The following is a 16,797-nucleotide window of genomic DNA, read 5'->3' as shown; positions in this document are numbered from 1 at the left end:
ACTTATTATAAGTTTAGTCCAATTATTTTAATACAATTATTAAAATTTCTTACTAATCATTTAAAAAAGATATTCTGCATAAATATAATTACAAAAAACACAAATACGATAAAAACATAAATATTTTTTCTTTTAAATGTATATACAGTTTACATTCCTTTTCAACCACTAAAAAGTTAGTTATTATTTGTATTCTAGAATATATAGACACAAAAATATTGTTATCCAAGACAGAGATTTAGCAAGGGAAGAGTTGTTTATAAGTTTTAAAAAGACTTCAACCTTTAAGAGGCACATTGCAAAAAGCAAATTCGAGGACTACCTTTTATATGATGCGAGTGAGTGAGAAGAACAAAAAGGGTTTGAAATTCTTATTAACCACTCAAATCAAGTAAAAAGTAAATTCCTTTTTTCAAATTCTTCTGCTTTTTCTCATGTCTGATTGTTATCTCAACTGGAATCTATTCTTTTCCAATTACTATACTTTTGTCTCTTTCCTCATCTGATCAACGCTTAATCTATAGTCTTTGGATATATATATATTATCTATGTATGGTGGTGGTTATATAACTCTTCCTTGGAAACCCTTTTACTCTGTTTTTTGTTTTCAGAAATCAAAATCTGTTTTCTGCTTTCCAATCTGGGCACATAAAGTTTGCAACTTTATAAAAAAAAAGGACAAAAGAGGTCTTGTCTAATTGGTTGATGTGATTGGGTGTTTTCAAAGACCCAACATATGTTTTGATGAGGGTTTTGCTGTGTAAGATCCAGTGCCCTTCTTTCCTCTGCTTCTGTAAGCCTTCTCCTCACATCTACACGGCATCAGGCTCGCTTAAATTGGAGGAGAACACGCCTCCTCAAGTGTCTTCTTCTTCCACTACTATAACTACGGTTGTTGACGACAACGATGATGATGATGATCATTATGTTGATGCACATGCCGCAGAATGTGTTGATGAAGATCATGCTATAGAGGAAAAAGAAGAAGCTTGTGCTGTAGAGGAGAAACAAGAAGAAGAAGAGCAAGGTGAGATCTTGAAAAGCAGTCTCAAGAAGGCGGCTTTGGATTCACCAAGGGAGAAGAAGAAGAAGAAGAAGGTACAGTGGGTGGATTTGATGGGGAAAGAACTTGCTGAGATCCGTGAGTTCGAGTCTAGGTTAGTCTTGATATGAAAGATTGAATTTTTAAATCAGTTTCACTATGTTTGGCTTGAGAGAGAGTTAGTTAGATTGGCATATGTCTGATTCCTCGTTTTATTTGCAGTGAAGAAGATGATATAAGATATGATGTCGACCAAAGCTGTGTCTGCGTTATCCTGTGATCAACTCAGTTTAGTTCTTTTTTTTACTCGGAGAGAAGGCAATGGTGAGAGGTGAAGAAGCTTACTGGAGATGGATCCATGTTGGTTTTGTGACCTTGGCTATAGAGTCCATATATATCAAGGTAGTACATATAGTAGAATCTACATTTGCTTGCCTCTGGTTATATGAAGTTTCTAAATATAACATGGCAGCATTTTGTTATGGTTTTAGGATTGTGAAAAGAATAGATTTCTATTACAATTGTTTATTTGACCAGTTAGTGTTTTGCTTTGTTAGTCAGACTCAAACAGCTTTAAATGTTAAATTCGTTATGTGCATTATCCCAAGTTCCTCAGCATTATATAGCATATGGTTATCTGGACCATTTGATGTAACTTAGACCATATTCAACTACAAATAGGTTACGTTTATGGTCTTATAATCAACATAGAGCAGCCCTTTCCACTGGAAGAGATACCTATTAAGGGAGCCATAAACATTAAACCATCTCCTTCCTAAGGAAGAACCTTCCTCTAGGCCACAATACTGTGTTTGATAAAGATACCAAGCTTTGTAGACTCTCTAGATCTCTAATACTGAATATGTTTCAGGTTAGGTTAGTGATATTGGTTGATCGGTATGAATTTGCGTCAGATATGAACAAATTATTCTATGGTTCATCCATCTCTCCTCTTTAAGAGCAAACCCGGTTGGTCTATCTCAGTATCCATAACCTGAAACAAGAGACGCAGTGATAGAAGAAACATTGAGTTTTGATGTTTTTTGTCCAAATCAACCAAGGAACCAATGGAAGACGTGGCATTGTAAGTCCTATGCCATGTCAGATAAAAGAGGCCCAAATTTGAATGTATTGTTCATTTGTTGCGACATTAGAAGAAGACCACTAATAGTCCATAACTTAATAAAAACAGGCCCAATTCGGATAGCCTGTAAAATCATCAGAACTGATTCACCTTATTTCTTTGTTCACGGTAACTTTCCCAAAAAGATTATTTTTACATCTAAGGTTTTGACTCGAGGACATATGAAAGTCCCAATAATATAATTATTTTGACAATTTTGGCTCTATTTTCAAAAAAAATTAGATTTTTTTTCCCTGGTCAAATATATATTTAAGATTTGTATCTATCCAAAAGATTACCAACTTATTCTGGATGGGAAATTTCATTGTAATTACCAAAACCAGAGGGGTCTAGCCTTTATGACGAAAAAGGAAATAACTTAAAGTGGAAGAAATAAAAATTTTTTTTTTTTGAAGTGTAATAAAAAAACAAAAAAAAAAGAAGAGGAGGACGCTCGTGGATCTATTTGAATCACTCGAAAGGTTGCAGAGACACAAAAACCCTTTTTTTTTTCTCCTCACCTCTTCGAAAAACCCTTCTCCCTTTTTTTGCTTGGCGGCTGCGTCCACACATCTCACCACACCTCTCTCCTCCTTCTCCTCTCCCTAAACCCTAGATTCGATCTGGGTTTCTCTGATTCCATCTAGGGTTTCTATCTATCCTCTCTCTCTCGGTCGCATCCCGCGAAGAATCTATCAATTCGAATCTGTCAAATCATGGCTACCGTTGCTTCTTCACCTGCTGATCGTATCCTTTTTTGCTTACAGTCTCTCGATCTGTTTCTCTTAAATTGGATCTCGATTTGAGTTTTTCGTTTTCTCTCTCTCACTCTCTCAGTGCCGTGATTGGTTTCGTTTTTTTTTTTTTTCAGATTTACGTTGATTTAGGGTTTAGGGTTTCTCTTTGAGCAGAGCAATTGATGAAAATCGATTGAAAGATGTTTGCTTTTTCACTATTCTAATCGTTTTGGTCTTTGTTTCCTTGACTCACATTGTTTTTTTGTTTTAAGAATCTGCGGATATGTTGCAGAAACTTACTTTGGATTCACAACCCAAAGGTTCGGAGATTCCCGAGCCTAAGAAGGTGTGTGTGAAGTGTGAAGCTTGCTTTGGTCTTACCTTTACACTCTTTTTTGTTTTGTTAACAGGCTGATTTGTTTGTGTGTGTGTGTGTGCAGGCTGCTGTTTACCAGTATGGAGGTGTGGATGTACATGGTCAACAAGTCCCTTCCTATGACCGATCATTGACACCACTGCTCCCCAGTGACGCCGCGGATCCTTCGGTTTGCTATGTTCCAAATGCCTACCAGCAGCCCTATTACTATGGTACTAGTAGTAGCTTCCTACCTAAACCTACTCAACTTGTCACCAATGCTTATCTTTTTATGAAACTTTCAGGATATGGTGCGAGTGGTCAAGATTGGAGCGAGTTCACTGGCTACAACCCTAATCTTGAGGGTGTGGAAATGAGTACTGTAAGTCTGTACTGAATAGGTCCTTTCATTCTCTTTCACGTCTGCTCTTCTTAAAAGCTTTGATATTTTTTTTATTATCAGGGAGTTTATGGAGAGAATGGATCCGTTGTGTATCCTGGATACGGGTATGCTGCGTATCCTTACTCCCCAGCAACTAGCCCTGCTCCACAGGTTGGCGGAGACGGGCAGTTGTACGGTGCTCAGCAGTACCAGTATCCTACCTTTTTCCCCACTGTACCTTTTGCTACTACCCCTGCCACCCAGGGAGATCTCTCTGCAAACAAAGCTGGTGGTGGTGTGAAGACTCTACCTGCAGAAAGCAAGAATGTTGGGTCTGCTGCTGGTGTTGGGGCAAAGGGAAGCAATGGACCTGCTCCAGGGAAACCGAATAGCCAGCAGACCGCCATTAACAATGCCTCGAGCAATTTCTATGGTAATGGTGGTCCTGGAAGTGGCTTTGCTACTGGTTATCAGGATCCTAGGTATAGCTATGATGCGTATTATGGTAATCTGTCGTCTTACGACGCCTCTAAGTATTCGGATGGGCAGAGAGCTGTTACTGGTGGTGGAGTTACATCCTCCTATTCGAAGGGGGCCAGTGTGCCTTCATCCAGGAATCAAAACTACCGCTCAAATTCCAGTTACACTGTATGGTTTCTTTCTAACTCTTTTTTTTTGGTATTAACGAATGTATTTTGTTTTATTGACCTTCAATTTATGTTTCCTCTATGTGCAGGGTGTGCACCAGGCTGCAGCAATGGCAGGCTACGGTTCAACTCAGGGGTTGTACAACAGGATGTATCCAAACAAGTTATACAGCAACTATGGTAGCTCGGGGAGATCTGCTTATGGTTCTTCTGGGTATGATTCAAGAACAAACGGAAGAGGATGGGTAAACGCAACGGATAACAGATACAGAAGCTGGGGAAGGGGTAACGGTAACTTCTATGGAAATGAGAACAACGGAGATGGTTTGAATGAACTCAACAGGGGACCTAGAGCAAAGGGCACAAAGAACCAGAAGGGTGATTTAGAAGATAGTTTAGAGGTTAAGGAGCAGACTGGTGAATCGGATGTAACCGAGGCTGTGGAGGCGGAGAACACATGCATTGTTCCTGACAGAGAAGATTACAACAAAGAGGATTTCCCAGTGGATTACGAGAATGCTATGTTCTTTGTGATCAAGTCCTACAGTGAAGATGATGTGCACAAGAGCATCAAGTACAATGTTTGGGCTAGCACACCAAATGGAAACAAGAAGCTTGCTGCAGCGTACGAGGATGCTCAGAAGAAGCCTGGCGGCTGTCCTATCTTTCTCTTTTTCTCGGTGTGTATACAATCTCGAAATTAAATGCAGTGCTTTTTACACTTTGTTTGATAATACTGAGCTATATTAACCTTATTTTTGTTTGCCTTCCAGGTCAATGCAAGTGGACAATTTGTTGGGCTTGCTGAAATGACAGGACCAGTTGATTTCAATACGAACGTGGAGTACTGGCAGCAAGACAAGTGGACTGGCTCATTCCCTCTCAAGTGGCATATTGTCAAGGATGTTCCAAACAGTTTGCTGAAACATATCACCCTCGAGAACAACGAGAACAAGCCTGTCACCAACAGTAGAGATACACAAGAGGTAATAGAACTGTAAAGCTTTTGCATCTCTCTGAAGTTATGGCCTTGATTTTGTTTATTTTCTGGTGTTGAAAGTTTCTTTCGTGGGATTGTTTTATAGGTCAAGCTGGAGCAAGGTTTGAAGATTGTGAAAATTTTCAAGGAGCATACTAGCAAGACTTGCATTTTGGATGACTTCTCCTTCTACGAGGTTAGGCAAAAGACGATCTTGGAGAAGAAAGCCAAGCAGCAGCAGACTCAGAAACAGGCAAGAACAAAATAACAATTCTGTAAAACTTTTGTAGTCATAGTTTACAACTTTGAGTGTTTCCTCTAACATTTAATGAATTAAATCAATAGGTAAGTGAGGAGAAGACTGCAATCGATGAGAAAAAGGAATCCTCAAATGCTGATAAGGAATCTCAAACTACCGGTGATGCCAAGGTTGATGAGAATGGGTCAGTTGCTAAACCAGTTGGTGTGGTTGCAAATGGTTGCTAGGTTAGTCCATGTAGCTCACGGCTTGAGCATTAGAGGCAACAAGAGAGCAGAAGATAACATTCCCGTTTACATTTTCTCTTGAGAACAAGGTAGTGCTGTGAGCTTTGAAGCATGGAGGGAAGGAGCTTTAGTACCTGAGATCCGTTTCTTTACCCTTTAGAAGTTCAAATCCATAGTTATTTTTTTCAATCTTTTCGTTTTCTCATTTTCCCCTCGTCTTCACAATTTTCAGTTTTTTTTTTTCTTTTTTCAATTTTCTGTTGATCCTCCTACCCTGTAAAAATGCTTATAGGACCTAGAGAAAAGGACACAACAGCAGGGTGGGATTTGTTTTCATTTCTCTTGGATTTTAGGCAGTTTTTTTGTTCTTCTGTTTCTTGTTTTTGGTTCCGAATTGACTCTGTTTTGAGTTTTTTTATTTGTCTGAGACTTGGCCTTGGCCTCTTTTCACCTTTCTTGCTTTGGAAGTTAATTGAATCATTCCAGTTTAAAATTTGCAGTGTAAGAACATTTTTGTCTCCAAGGTACTAAAGTGAACTTTGAAACTAGACTAACTCATGAAACAATGATTAAAACTACAGGATACCTAACAAGGTTTTTCAAAATTATTAGTTTGGATATCTAAAAATTTCTCGACAAAAAAAAGGATATTTAAAAATTATGGGAAACCTAACCTAAAGTATTTCAAATGCTTACATTTGAGTTAATTGAGTTGAGAACTTCAAATTGAGAAACTCCAATAATTGGAGATGCTTTTAAATGCATCATGCATGCCAGTAGATATTGAAGAATCAACTATTTACCGAGAAAGATAAGAAAATTAAAAGGTATACTACAGACTGTGAGAACTGTGTATATTCTCAAACGCTTTGTAGGTCTCATTTGATAGTGAAGGGAGATCTGCATCACTCAAGGAGACTATCACAAAACCGAAACAGAGAGAAAGTGAGTTTGATTCAGAGAATTCCTTTTTCAATTATATAAACTTTTACTATTCAGTTATAGTTAAATTCGGATTAGTAATACTTTATACTTGGCTCGGTTAGGATACGATATTTTGCCCCAACTCTTCTACTTTTCTTACTAAATCAAATCACGGTTATGTCTAGACCATCACAGAACCGGGTTTTCACAAAAAAGAACTTGAATACTAGAAAATTCGCGGTTAACGACTTTGCAACATGTCAAGGTCTCGCAATAAAGAAAGCTGCTGAGATCATTTCACTGCCATTGTTTCTCCATAAACGATGACAAAGACGTGTTTCAAAAAAAAAAAAAAAAAAAAAAAAACGATGACAAAGACCTCGAAAACTGCGACACAAACGACACTGATGACGTCTCCTTGTCCACACTCTCCTCATCTTTGTATCTCCAGAACTTAAGAATAATCAGATTCTCCTCTTCAGTCGACCTCTGCACCACGATCCTCGACTTATAACCTCTCTTCCTCATCATCAAACATATCTCGACGGGTAAGTCGATGTCAACGTCACCAAGTAGAACCAACCCTTCTCAGAAAGCAAACGATCAACCACAGGCAAGACTCAATCAGTACAACAATCTCCTTTTACTTGCTGTTGGGATTCGAGACTACTTCAGAGACTACGTTAGCGAATACTTCAGGGACTTCGTCAAGATTTGGTGATGGAAATCAAACAAGATCGCATAACTTAAACCAAGACAAGGATGTCATATTAGGAAAATGAAATATCACTTTATTGAAGGTGATAGGTTCCTGGAAATATTACTTCTCATGGAGTTATGGAAGTTGCAAGTATTTTGGAATATTTCCTAATAGGTTTATGGAAAGGGGCGAATGCCCTAATCCAACTAGGTTAATGTAATAAACTCCTACTATATAAGAGGAGCTCGTGTGTACTCTTTTCTTAGAAACCTTGGCAAGGTCCGAAAGGTCCAAAAGTGACCAAGCAAGCCGGCTTGTGGCTTGTGTGAGAGAGAGAGAGAGGTGCTATGTCTTTGTACTTGAGATTATAGTGAATTGCCTCATTGCCAGGCCCCAGGGACGTAACCACGTTTAGGTGAACCCTGGGACATCAAATTCTTGTGTCTATCTTCTATAATTCCGTGTTCTTCTTCTGTTCTCCATATATCTACAAACTCATACTTTCTAACGTACTACGACAAGTGCATCAGAAAGTGCTTCAGCGAGTTTGTGTGGTGAGTTTTCCCAACAAAGTGGTATCAGAGCCTTAGGTGGTGTTCTCAATGTCTACTAAAGTAAGAATTGAGGTGGAGCGGTTCGATGGGAAGGGAGACTTCTCGTTGTGGAAGAAGAGGATGCTTGTGCATCTTTCTGTCCTTGGTCTAAAGGATGTATTAGAAGAGTCCGGGTCACCTTCTGTCTCAGCGATGAAGAAGGATGAAGACGAGGATGTTTACAGGGAGCGGTTGGTGGGCTTGGAAGATCAGAGACGGTGATGAATCTGATCAGTCTCAGTGTGGGAGATCATGTGTTAAGGAAGATCAAGTTGTGTACTTCAGCGGCTTCTTCATGGTCTGTGCTGGAGATGTTATTTCTTTCCAAGACTCTACTGGATATAATTCACTTGCATCACATATTATATATCTTCAAGATGGTTGATACTCGGAGTATGAGAAGATCAATGGCTTCTGGAAGATGGTGTCTTACCTGTCAAGCGTGAATGTAACTGTGTCAGAGGAGGTGCAAGGACGATTCTGTTGTTTGAATCTGCTACCTTCACAGTTCGGCTCTCTCAAGGAAACGCTTAAGTACGGCAAGGATGTTTTGTCGTTGTAAGAGGTGACGGTGTTGCAAGGTCTAAAGATCAAGATCTTTAAACCTCTAGGGTTTCACATGATGATGGTGAAGGATATTATGCTAGAGGCGAGTCTGAGAAAAAGATCTTGTGAGGATTGATAGGGTCGATTCTAGATCAAGCTCAGGGTCTAGAATTACCTGCTGGTTCTGCGGGAAGCAGAGGAACACCAGGAATAACTGTTATGTTACAAAGAAGAAGTATGACAAAGAAGCTGAAGTAGTGGGTGTGATAGATCCTGGTCCAGAGGGTGATGCACTATCGGTAACAGATATGCAGCGTCATGATAAGTGGGTGATTTGTTCTGGATGTTCTTACTACAGGTCGTGTAGGAAGGATTGTTTTTCACATGGTTCAAGAGCTGACTTCAGGGAAAGTATTTCTTGGTAATGATTGCGCGGTAGGAGTGCAATGGATTGGTACAATCAACAAAGCTTATGGAGGTTCGGTTAAGACACTCATAGATGTCAGGTATATTCCGGAATTAAGAAGGAACCTGGTATCTTCTGGAACCTTGGTTTATTAAGCTTGGAGCATATTGGCGGACGTGGGAAGACTAAGTTTTACAAGCATGGTAAGCTAGCTCTTCAAGGAACTGTGTCTCAGTCATTGTACCTGTTAGATGGAGAAACTGCATCAGGTGGAATATATAGCAGTGGCAGAAAGAAACCATCTATGGATGAGACAGTCTTGTGGCATAGACGTCTTAAGCACATGAGTATGAAGAATCTACAGATTCTTGCCCCAGAAGGGGGTGATCAATAAAAAAAACGATTGGAGTTTTGGAGTTCTGTGAGAGTTTTGGGAAACATGATACATGTAAAGCTCTCAGGTATGTACATGCGGCTTTGTGTGTGGATCTCCAAATGTAACTTCAAGTCTGGTGTGGATGTTACCCTCAAGGTGACCTTGCGAATGGTACCATGTGGTCTTGTTGTCGAAAGTCTTCTTAACCAAGGGAGTTAAGCGGCGTGTTCCGTTGGTACAGACGGCGGTGCAAGATGGGTATGTAGTATTTTTGCTGGAAGGTTGAAGAATCACTGGTTTAGGTGGTCCTTGTTTTAGGAGGGTGGTTATAATACTGTAATCCACGGTTTTATATTATTGATGAGGACACTACGTCAGACCAGAAGTTGAAACTTCAGGTGGAGCTGTTGACAAAACGGCTGATATAGTTGCTGACGTAGATGTTGAACAAGGTGACGCTGCATCAGACCGGAAGTTGAGACTTCAGGTGGAGCTGTTGACGAAACAGCTGACGAAGCTGTTGATGCAGATGTTGAACAAGGTGAAAGTCTTGAAGGATGTCGGCTAGGAATGGATAGAGTATGAATAGAATAGTGCCACCTGCACGGTACTCTGTATCCAAGGATGTAGCAGGTTTTATGCTATATGTAGCTGATATGTATGTGCTGAAGAACCTCGAGACAATCATGGAGCGATGAGCAGCAAAATAAATTGGTCAATGGAATGAATCATGGGGTGAAGAGATGACTTCACTGGATAAGAACCAAACCTGGAAGCTTGTGAGAAGGCCTGAGAAGCGTGAAGCGATTGGCTGCAAGTGGATGTGTTAAACTGGAGTTTGGTACAACTGATGTTGAGAAGCCTGGATTCGAGGCTTGGTTAAGTTGCAAAGGAATATTCTCAGCGAAAGAGAATTGATTATCAAGATGTGTTCTCACCCATCGTGAGACATGTATCTGTGAGGTTTTCTGCTACAGAGAACTTTGACTTTGAGCAACTTGGTGTAAACCGGCCTTTCTTCATGGAGTATTTGAAGAATGGATTTACATGAAGCAACCAGAAGGATTTCAGCTTGATGGAAGAGAAGATCACGTGTGTCTACTTCATAAGAGGAGTGTGTCAACACCTGCTGGTGTACACTTCAGAGCGTCTGCTGTAGTAGATGATGAAGCAGAGATGAATGGATGATATTCCATGTACAAGGAGTGATCTGTTATATGGGTTGGTTAGCAGGTTTATGAGTAAGCCTGGGATGGTTCATTGGACTGCGTGGGAGTTGAGATACCTCACGGGAACACAAGATCAGACTATGCTTCAGAGAAGAATGAAGTGTTTATAGTTGAAGGTTTTGTGATTCGGATCTTTGCTTCCTGTTTTGGACAAAAGATTGTTGATCTCGGATTATGTTTACATGGCTGGTGGTGATACAATCAGCTGGAGATCAAGACTACAAACTGTAGTGACTCTGTCAACGACTAAAGCAGAGTGTATGGCGCTGGTTGGATGTGTCATAGAAGTGGCGCTGGTAGGAGGTGTCATAGAAGGAATGTGGTTAAAAGTGGCTTAGTGTAAGAGCTTGGATTCAAGCAAGACACGATGGTGATATCGTGTGACTCTCAACGTTCATTGTTTCCAGTAAAGAACAATGTGGATCGTGAGAAGGCTAAGCATGTCAGCAGAAAGGTGCACTTCATCAAGGATATCGCTCAAGGTGATGCAAGCGTGTAGAAGTTAAATACTTCAAGAGATCCTGCTGATATTGTAACCAAGGTGGTTCCTGAGTTTGAGGAAGCTGTTAAATTTCTTGGGATGGTCAAGAGCATCGACTTCATCTGGCAAAGCACGAGTTTGCTTAACCTAAGTAGTGGATCATGTTTGATGTCATCAAGGTGGAGTTTGTTGGGATTCGAGACTACTTCAGAGACTACGTCAGCGAATACTTCAGGGACTTCGTCAAGATTTGGTGATGGAAATCAAACAAGATCGCATAACTTAAACCAAGACAAGGATGTCATATTAGGAAAAAGAAATATCACTTTATTGAAGGTGATAGGTTCCTGGAAATATTACTTCTCATGGAGTTATGGAAGTTGCAAGTATTTTGGAATATTTCCTAATAGGTTTATGGAAAGGGGCGAATGCCCTAATCCAACTAGGTTAATGTAATAAACTCCTACTATATAAGAGGAGCTCATGTGTACTCTTTTCTTAGAAACCTTGGCAAGGTCCGAAAGGTCCAAAAGTGACCAAGCAAGCCGACTTGTGGCTTGTGTGAGAGAGAGAGAGAGGTGCTATGTCTTTGTACTTGAGATTATAGTGAATTGCCTCATTGCCAGGCCCCAGGGACGTAACCACGTTTAGGTGAACCCTGGGACATCAAATTCTTGTGTCTATCTTCTATAATTCCGTGTTCTTCTTCTGTTCTCCATAGATCTACAAACTCATACTTTTTAACGTACTACGACAAGTGCATCAGAAAGTGCTTCAGCGAGTTTGTGTGGTGAGTTTTCCCAACACTTGCATGAGACGAAAAACCAACGTTGATAATCAATTTTGGTAAAAATATTTTTGTTCTCATAGTTGTAGACTCAATACATGCAGTAGACTATATATATGTAAAAATTAGTTCAGTGAATTATATTTAGCTCTCTTTTAGTTTATTTTACAAAACATTTTTTTTATTAAAATGATGTTTTTGTAAAAAGAGAAGACATTTTCTTCTTTTTACAAGACAAACAGAGTTGAAGAGTGAACAAGGCACATACACAATACACGCACAAGACAAGATCACACATACTGTGACAAAAAAAAAAAAAAAAAAAAAGACAAGCCACGCATAACTAGCTATATATCGACAGGGATTGTTATCAAAATGATAGAACAACAAAGAACGGAAGGTATCGATTTGATCATGAGGCTGCGTGGCTGATAAGTGACAAATAGCATGTATCTCGAGCTGATTTCGCCTTGCTAAGATCCACCGCCGCCGGATCTTGATTTACTAGGTGATGCTACAGATCGCACTGTTGGATAAATTAACTTTAGTTAGTAAAATAAAACGGAATATACGGAGCAAAATCGGATGATAATAAATAGTTAGGACTCCTTACAAAGTTTCCGGAATTGGTATGGTTGAGTTGAAGCTGCATAAGATGAAATTACCAAAGAGAGAACCAGAAACAAAGCAACCAACCACAAATTTATATTCATTTTCTTGTGTCTCTGTGTTGGTGTCTTTATTAGTTATTTTAGGTGTGTAATGTGTCCAGTTACAGATTAAAACGTGAGGTTTATATAATGAGCAGGCAGCGTATGGAAAATTGGAAATCATATAGCCTGACCTGAAGAAGAGTCCTGACGTAGACAAACATGTGCTTATTCTTTTAACGTGTTAACTTATGTCTTTGTCCTTCACTTACGATGGTCTTCATTAAACTCGATTTAATCCGTGACTTCGTCAGTCTTCACAATAGCCTATATGGTAGAGATCCAATAAACACACAAGAAACCCTGTTTAGTGGGGGAGATTATGTCTGATCTTTTAGTTTTTCTTTTTCTAAATAGAACTATACAAGTGAGAACTGAAATCAATCATGATAGGCAAAATAGAAAAAGTTGTGGGTAGTGATTGGGGATTTGAATTTTAAAAATTTAAAGACTTTACAATGATCTAAAGTTTGTAAATTCAATATTTTACCAATTACACTTTGGATTTCCTAAACTTTCTCAAGTCCCTAAAAACATTAAAAGCTTTAACTTCTATTTTCTCTTCACGTTTCTTTGCTTTTTTTTTTAAGCTAGAACTAGATTGTGATGAAAGGGCAGGGTTTTTTTGTTGTTTTTTCAGTATAAAGATTAACTATTATTCCCTCTGTTTTTTAAAGATGTATGTTTTAGGAATTTTTTTTGTTTCAAAAAGATGTATTTTTCATATTTTCAATGTGATTTTTGTCAACTAATTATGAATAATTGTGAATCTCAAAAACATTAATTGTATTTCTTGAAATTTTATTGGTTTAGAAATATAGGAAATATAAAATAACAAAAAACTATGCACTAATAAGTAAAATTTAATATGTTTTATTAAAAAGTGTGAAAATCTCAAAAAATGTATTATTTAAAAACAGAGGGAGTATTTGTCAGGTTGTTCGTAATCAAGTGGCAACAGAGCTTTTCCTTCGGATCCTGACATTAAGAGTTCGATCTCTTCTTACCTCAGTTTGAGGATTTAGGTCCAAAGTTATCATTGACAAAAAAAAAAAATTAACTATTATTCGTTTTATTATATAAACTGTAACATGATCAAGTTTCAATTATACGGGTTTGTAATAGTGTATACTGTATAGCGAAATTTAAAATGCATCATACAACCGTTTTATGTTTGTAAATAAGTTAAACAATGTTTTATCCGAAATTTTTACTTGGGCTATTATATAATTTTAAAGATTTATAATTATATAAATTATTGCTAAACATATAAAGTGGTCAATATTTTGTTTTCTCTTAAAAATAAAAATAAATAGAACAAATATTTGGTCAAAAGTGATTTACATGAATTTATAACTTTTTATTAAAGAACATATAATTAACTTTTTTTTTGAAAATAATGTTTGAATTTTAAAAAGTGTTTTTATATTCGACCCAGATCTGCTGAACTGGTAGACCCGTACCATGTATATAATCTAGTTCGGATTTAATGAAAAATCGTTAATTAAAATTCCGATAGAACCTGGTAAAAACCCCAAAATTTATTATTAACCTGTGATCTAATACCAATGATCAAATAAAACACAAAATATCTGATATTATTTTTATTTTTTATTAAATTAATCACATACTTTTTAATACTACATAAATGTGTGGTCTTTAAACTTAGACTCAACTTTTATTATGTCATCCAAATAAAAAAAAGATAATATAAAACTTATTAATATGACAATATTAGTTTATTTTTGTTATTAATGACCTATTATAAATTTGTATTTTTCTATTTCTTATTTTTGATTTAAAATTAATTTTGTGATACATAGATTTAAGAAAATAACATTATAATGTCATTATGTTTTTTTATTAATTTAGTTTCAGAATATATATGTCTAATATTTGAGCATAAAATATTTATATTAAATAAAAGTAACATATTTTATAAATATGTGTAAGCCCATTATTTGTTGATCCATTTAAATATATTTCTGCAGACCTAAAACTAAAAGACTCAAATGCCATTAATGAATTTTATTAATCCTTTGTAAAAATAAGTCTATTTTTGAAAAACTTAAAACATTTATTAAGGGTATAATTCAGGATGATTCTAATTTAATGGTATTAACTAGATTTTGACCCGCCCTTAAAAGGGCGGGTATATTTTTTGTTTTAAATATAATTTTTGATATTTTTTTTCTTTCTGATTATATTTTATTTTTCTATAATCATATATATATATATAATTTTTAACCAAAATATATTATATTAAATAATATTAATTTAAAAATTGGTCTGGTATACACAAAGTTAAGGATGGATTGCGGGTCAAACTCGTCCCGCTGACCCGCCAACCGCAAACAAATAATTTTGTTTTGGCTAAAAAATATGACCGGCGCAACCCGCAAACAAATAACTTTGTACCCGCATCCGTTCCGCTTAATTTTGTAGTTATCCGCGGGTTATATACATATATTAAAAATCACTATTTAATTTAATTACTATAAAAGTATATTTACAATACAAATTTTATACATGATTTAAATTTTAAATTATTATTTTCAAATTCTTGTATTTAAAAAAAAATATTTTTTCAATTTTTATTTTTTAATATTTTACGGGTCGACGGGTTACCACGATCCAAAATCCACCAATCCATACTCATCCCATATAAAAACTAATAACCAATATCGGCAAATCGATTTTTCAAATAGTTGGACCAAAAATAATTAGTTAGTGAAAAGGTCCAACAACTTTTTTAAATAGATATAGTTTGTTTAGATACAAATTTGAAAGAAAATGAATCAATTTTCAAAATTTTGTTAGATTGTTTGTGTAGATATTTGAAGAATTAATTTTTTAAAATTAATATTCGAAATTTAATTTATGTAGTTTTATAATATACTTTCAGAATTAGCGGCGGGTATACTATTTTAAATTAAATAAAATTTTAACTTAATTTAGTTTTGTTTTTGTATAATTATTGAAATAGACTTACAATGCATGTTTCATATTGTTATGATGATTTACCCATGTTTGAACGTTAAACCTTTAATAATTCTACCACTCGTGGTTGGGTTGGGTTTCTTAACATTTAGACCTAAAAAAACTCATAGTTGGGATTAATAAGCGATGTGTTGATAAAAAACGTTTTAATAAAATGAAGTATATCATGTGGTACAATATTATTTTCGTGTACCAAATTCTATGATCTAATAAATAAAATATATATGTGCTATAATCAAATCGTGTACAAAAAGATATGGGCATAATTAATAAATAAAAATATTGACTAATTAAATGATTGTTTGAGAAATATAAGGTAACTAATTGTTAGTTGAATTTAATGTAACACTAAAATATTATTAGTCAATATGAAACATGCATTGCAAGACCAAAAAAAGGAAAGAGTCCAAAACAACTTTCATAAGTAGATTTATTTAAATTCCTCCTCTTTTAATAAAATAGATACGAGACTTCTAATTTTTTTCTAAAGCTACAGCCTACAGCCATAAAAGTCTTAGCCTTCATGCCCTTATCATCACTAATGGTCTCATCAGACGATAATTTTCAAAGTCGTGAGTCATGAGTACAAGACTTATTAATTGTTATACACGTGAAAATATGAAAGAATTTGAATATTGAAATGTCTATGTGAAATAAATATATGTGAAACTCACCGGCGCTATGCATATACAGTAATTTTAATATTTTGCTTCTATATAAATTACACCTTATTTTATCTTTTCCTTCTTTATAATAAGTTTTCTCTCGAATATTTATTTTATATGAGTACAGTAAAACCTTTATAAACTAATAATATTGAAAGTACACCAAAATTATAAATTTTTATTAATTTATAGAGATTATTAATTTATCGATATATTAATTGAATCAAAAATTCAATTTGAAACTATAAAATTATATTAATGTATAGATTTTTAGTGTGTATTAATTTATCGAGTATTAATTTAAAGAGGTTATACTATATTATTTTCTTTTTGCAAGTATAAATTTTGCCTTTATTTAAATTTTCCGATAAAAAAGGTTATAAGTTATTTTATAACACTAAAAAATTATGAAAAGTCCTTTTATGAAAAAAAGATTACAAGTCGCATGACTTTGGAATGATTTAAGAATTTTAATTTAGGAAGGATTATATTGAGCTGCGAAACTGAGAGTATAATTGGATGGTATTGAATTTGTATCTCTCTCATAAACGCTCCATCTTCTCTCATCACCAAACACTTTCAGTTTTTCAGATCTGCAGCTCTGGCGGCTTCCATAGCGTCGGGGCTGT

The 16,797-nt window shown here is 36.0% G+C and overlaps 3 protein-coding genes across 3 annotated transcripts; 2 read left to right on the top strand and 1 right to left on the bottom strand.

Moving 5' to 3' along the window:
* Positions 1-245: 245 nt before the first annotated feature.
* Positions 246-1,643, top strand: LOC108810291 (uncharacterized). The gene is made up of 2 exons (XM_018582410.2): positions 246-1,157; positions 1,265-1,643. The coding sequence occupies exons 1-2, from the start codon at positions 745-747 to the stop codon at positions 1,320-1,322; spliced, it is 471 nt and encodes a 156-aa protein (XP_018437912.1). The 5' UTR covers positions 246-744; the 3' UTR covers positions 1,323-1,643.
* A 1,054-nt stretch (positions 1,644-2,697) lies between these two features.
* LOC130496720 (YTH domain-containing protein ECT2-like) lies at positions 2,698-6,203 on the top strand. Its single transcript, XM_056989059.1, has 9 exons — positions 2,698-2,912; positions 3,175-3,248; positions 3,343-3,490; positions 3,563-3,639; positions 3,721-4,287; positions 4,376-4,966; positions 5,060-5,272; positions 5,372-5,518; positions 5,611-6,203. Exons 1-9 carry the CDS (start codon positions 2,882-2,884, stop codon positions 5,749-5,751), a joined length of 1,989 nt encoding a protein of 662 aa, XP_056845039.1. The 5' UTR covers positions 2,698-2,881; the 3' UTR covers positions 5,752-6,203.
* A 6,063-nt stretch (positions 6,204-12,266) lies between these two features.
* Positions 12,267-12,765, bottom strand: LOC108809632 (uncharacterized). Its single transcript, XM_056989684.1, has 2 exons — positions 12,407-12,765; positions 12,267-12,319 (listed from the first exon to the last, which is right to left on the bottom strand). Exons 1-2 carry the CDS (start codon positions 12,504-12,506, stop codon positions 12,267-12,269), a joined length of 153 nt encoding a protein of 50 aa, XP_056845664.1. The 5' UTR covers positions 12,507-12,765.
* Between the last annotated feature and the right edge of the window lie 4,032 nt (positions 12,766-16,797).

Source organism: Raphanus sativus, chromosome 6, assembly GCF_000801105.2.
Source record: "Raphanus sativus cultivar WK10039 chromosome 6, ASM80110v3, whole genome shotgun sequence".
Taxonomy (NCBI): Eukaryota; Viridiplantae; Streptophyta; class Magnoliopsida; order Brassicales; family Brassicaceae; genus Raphanus; species Raphanus sativus.
The sequence above is the reverse complement of the archived record's forward strand: the minus strand, read 5'-3'. Positions and strand labels throughout refer to the sequence as shown.

Excerpts from the sequence above, each read along its gene's own strand:
- LOC108810291 (XM_018582410.2), top strand. The coding sequence starts at position 745 with ATGAGGGTTTTGCTGTGTAAGATCCAGTGCCCTTCTTTCCTCTGCTTC. Across the intron at positions 1,158-1,264 it reads ATCCGTGAGTTCGAGTCTAG|TGAAGAAGATGATATAAGAT; the intron begins GTTAGTCTTGAT and ends TTTTATTTGCAG.
- LOC130496720 (XM_056989059.1), top strand. The coding sequence starts at position 2,882 with ATGGCTACCGTTGCTTCTTCACCTGCTGATC. Across the intron at positions 2,913-3,174 it reads TGCTTCTTCACCTGCTGATC|AATCTGCGGATATGTTGCAG; the intron begins GTATCCTTTTTT and ends TTTTGTTTTAAG. Across the intron at positions 3,491-3,562 it reads CCAGCAGCCCTATTACTATG|GATATGGTGCGAGTGGTCAA; the intron begins GTACTAGTAGTA and ends TGAAACTTTCAG.
- LOC108809632 (XM_056989684.1), bottom strand. The coding sequence starts at position 12,506 with ATGAATATAAATTTGTGGTTGGTTGCTTTGTTTCTGGTTCTCTCTTTG. Across the intron at positions 12,320-12,406 it reads ATACCAATTCCGGAAACTTT|TGCGATCTGTAGCATCACCT; the intron begins GTAAGGAGTCCT and ends TTTATCCAACAG.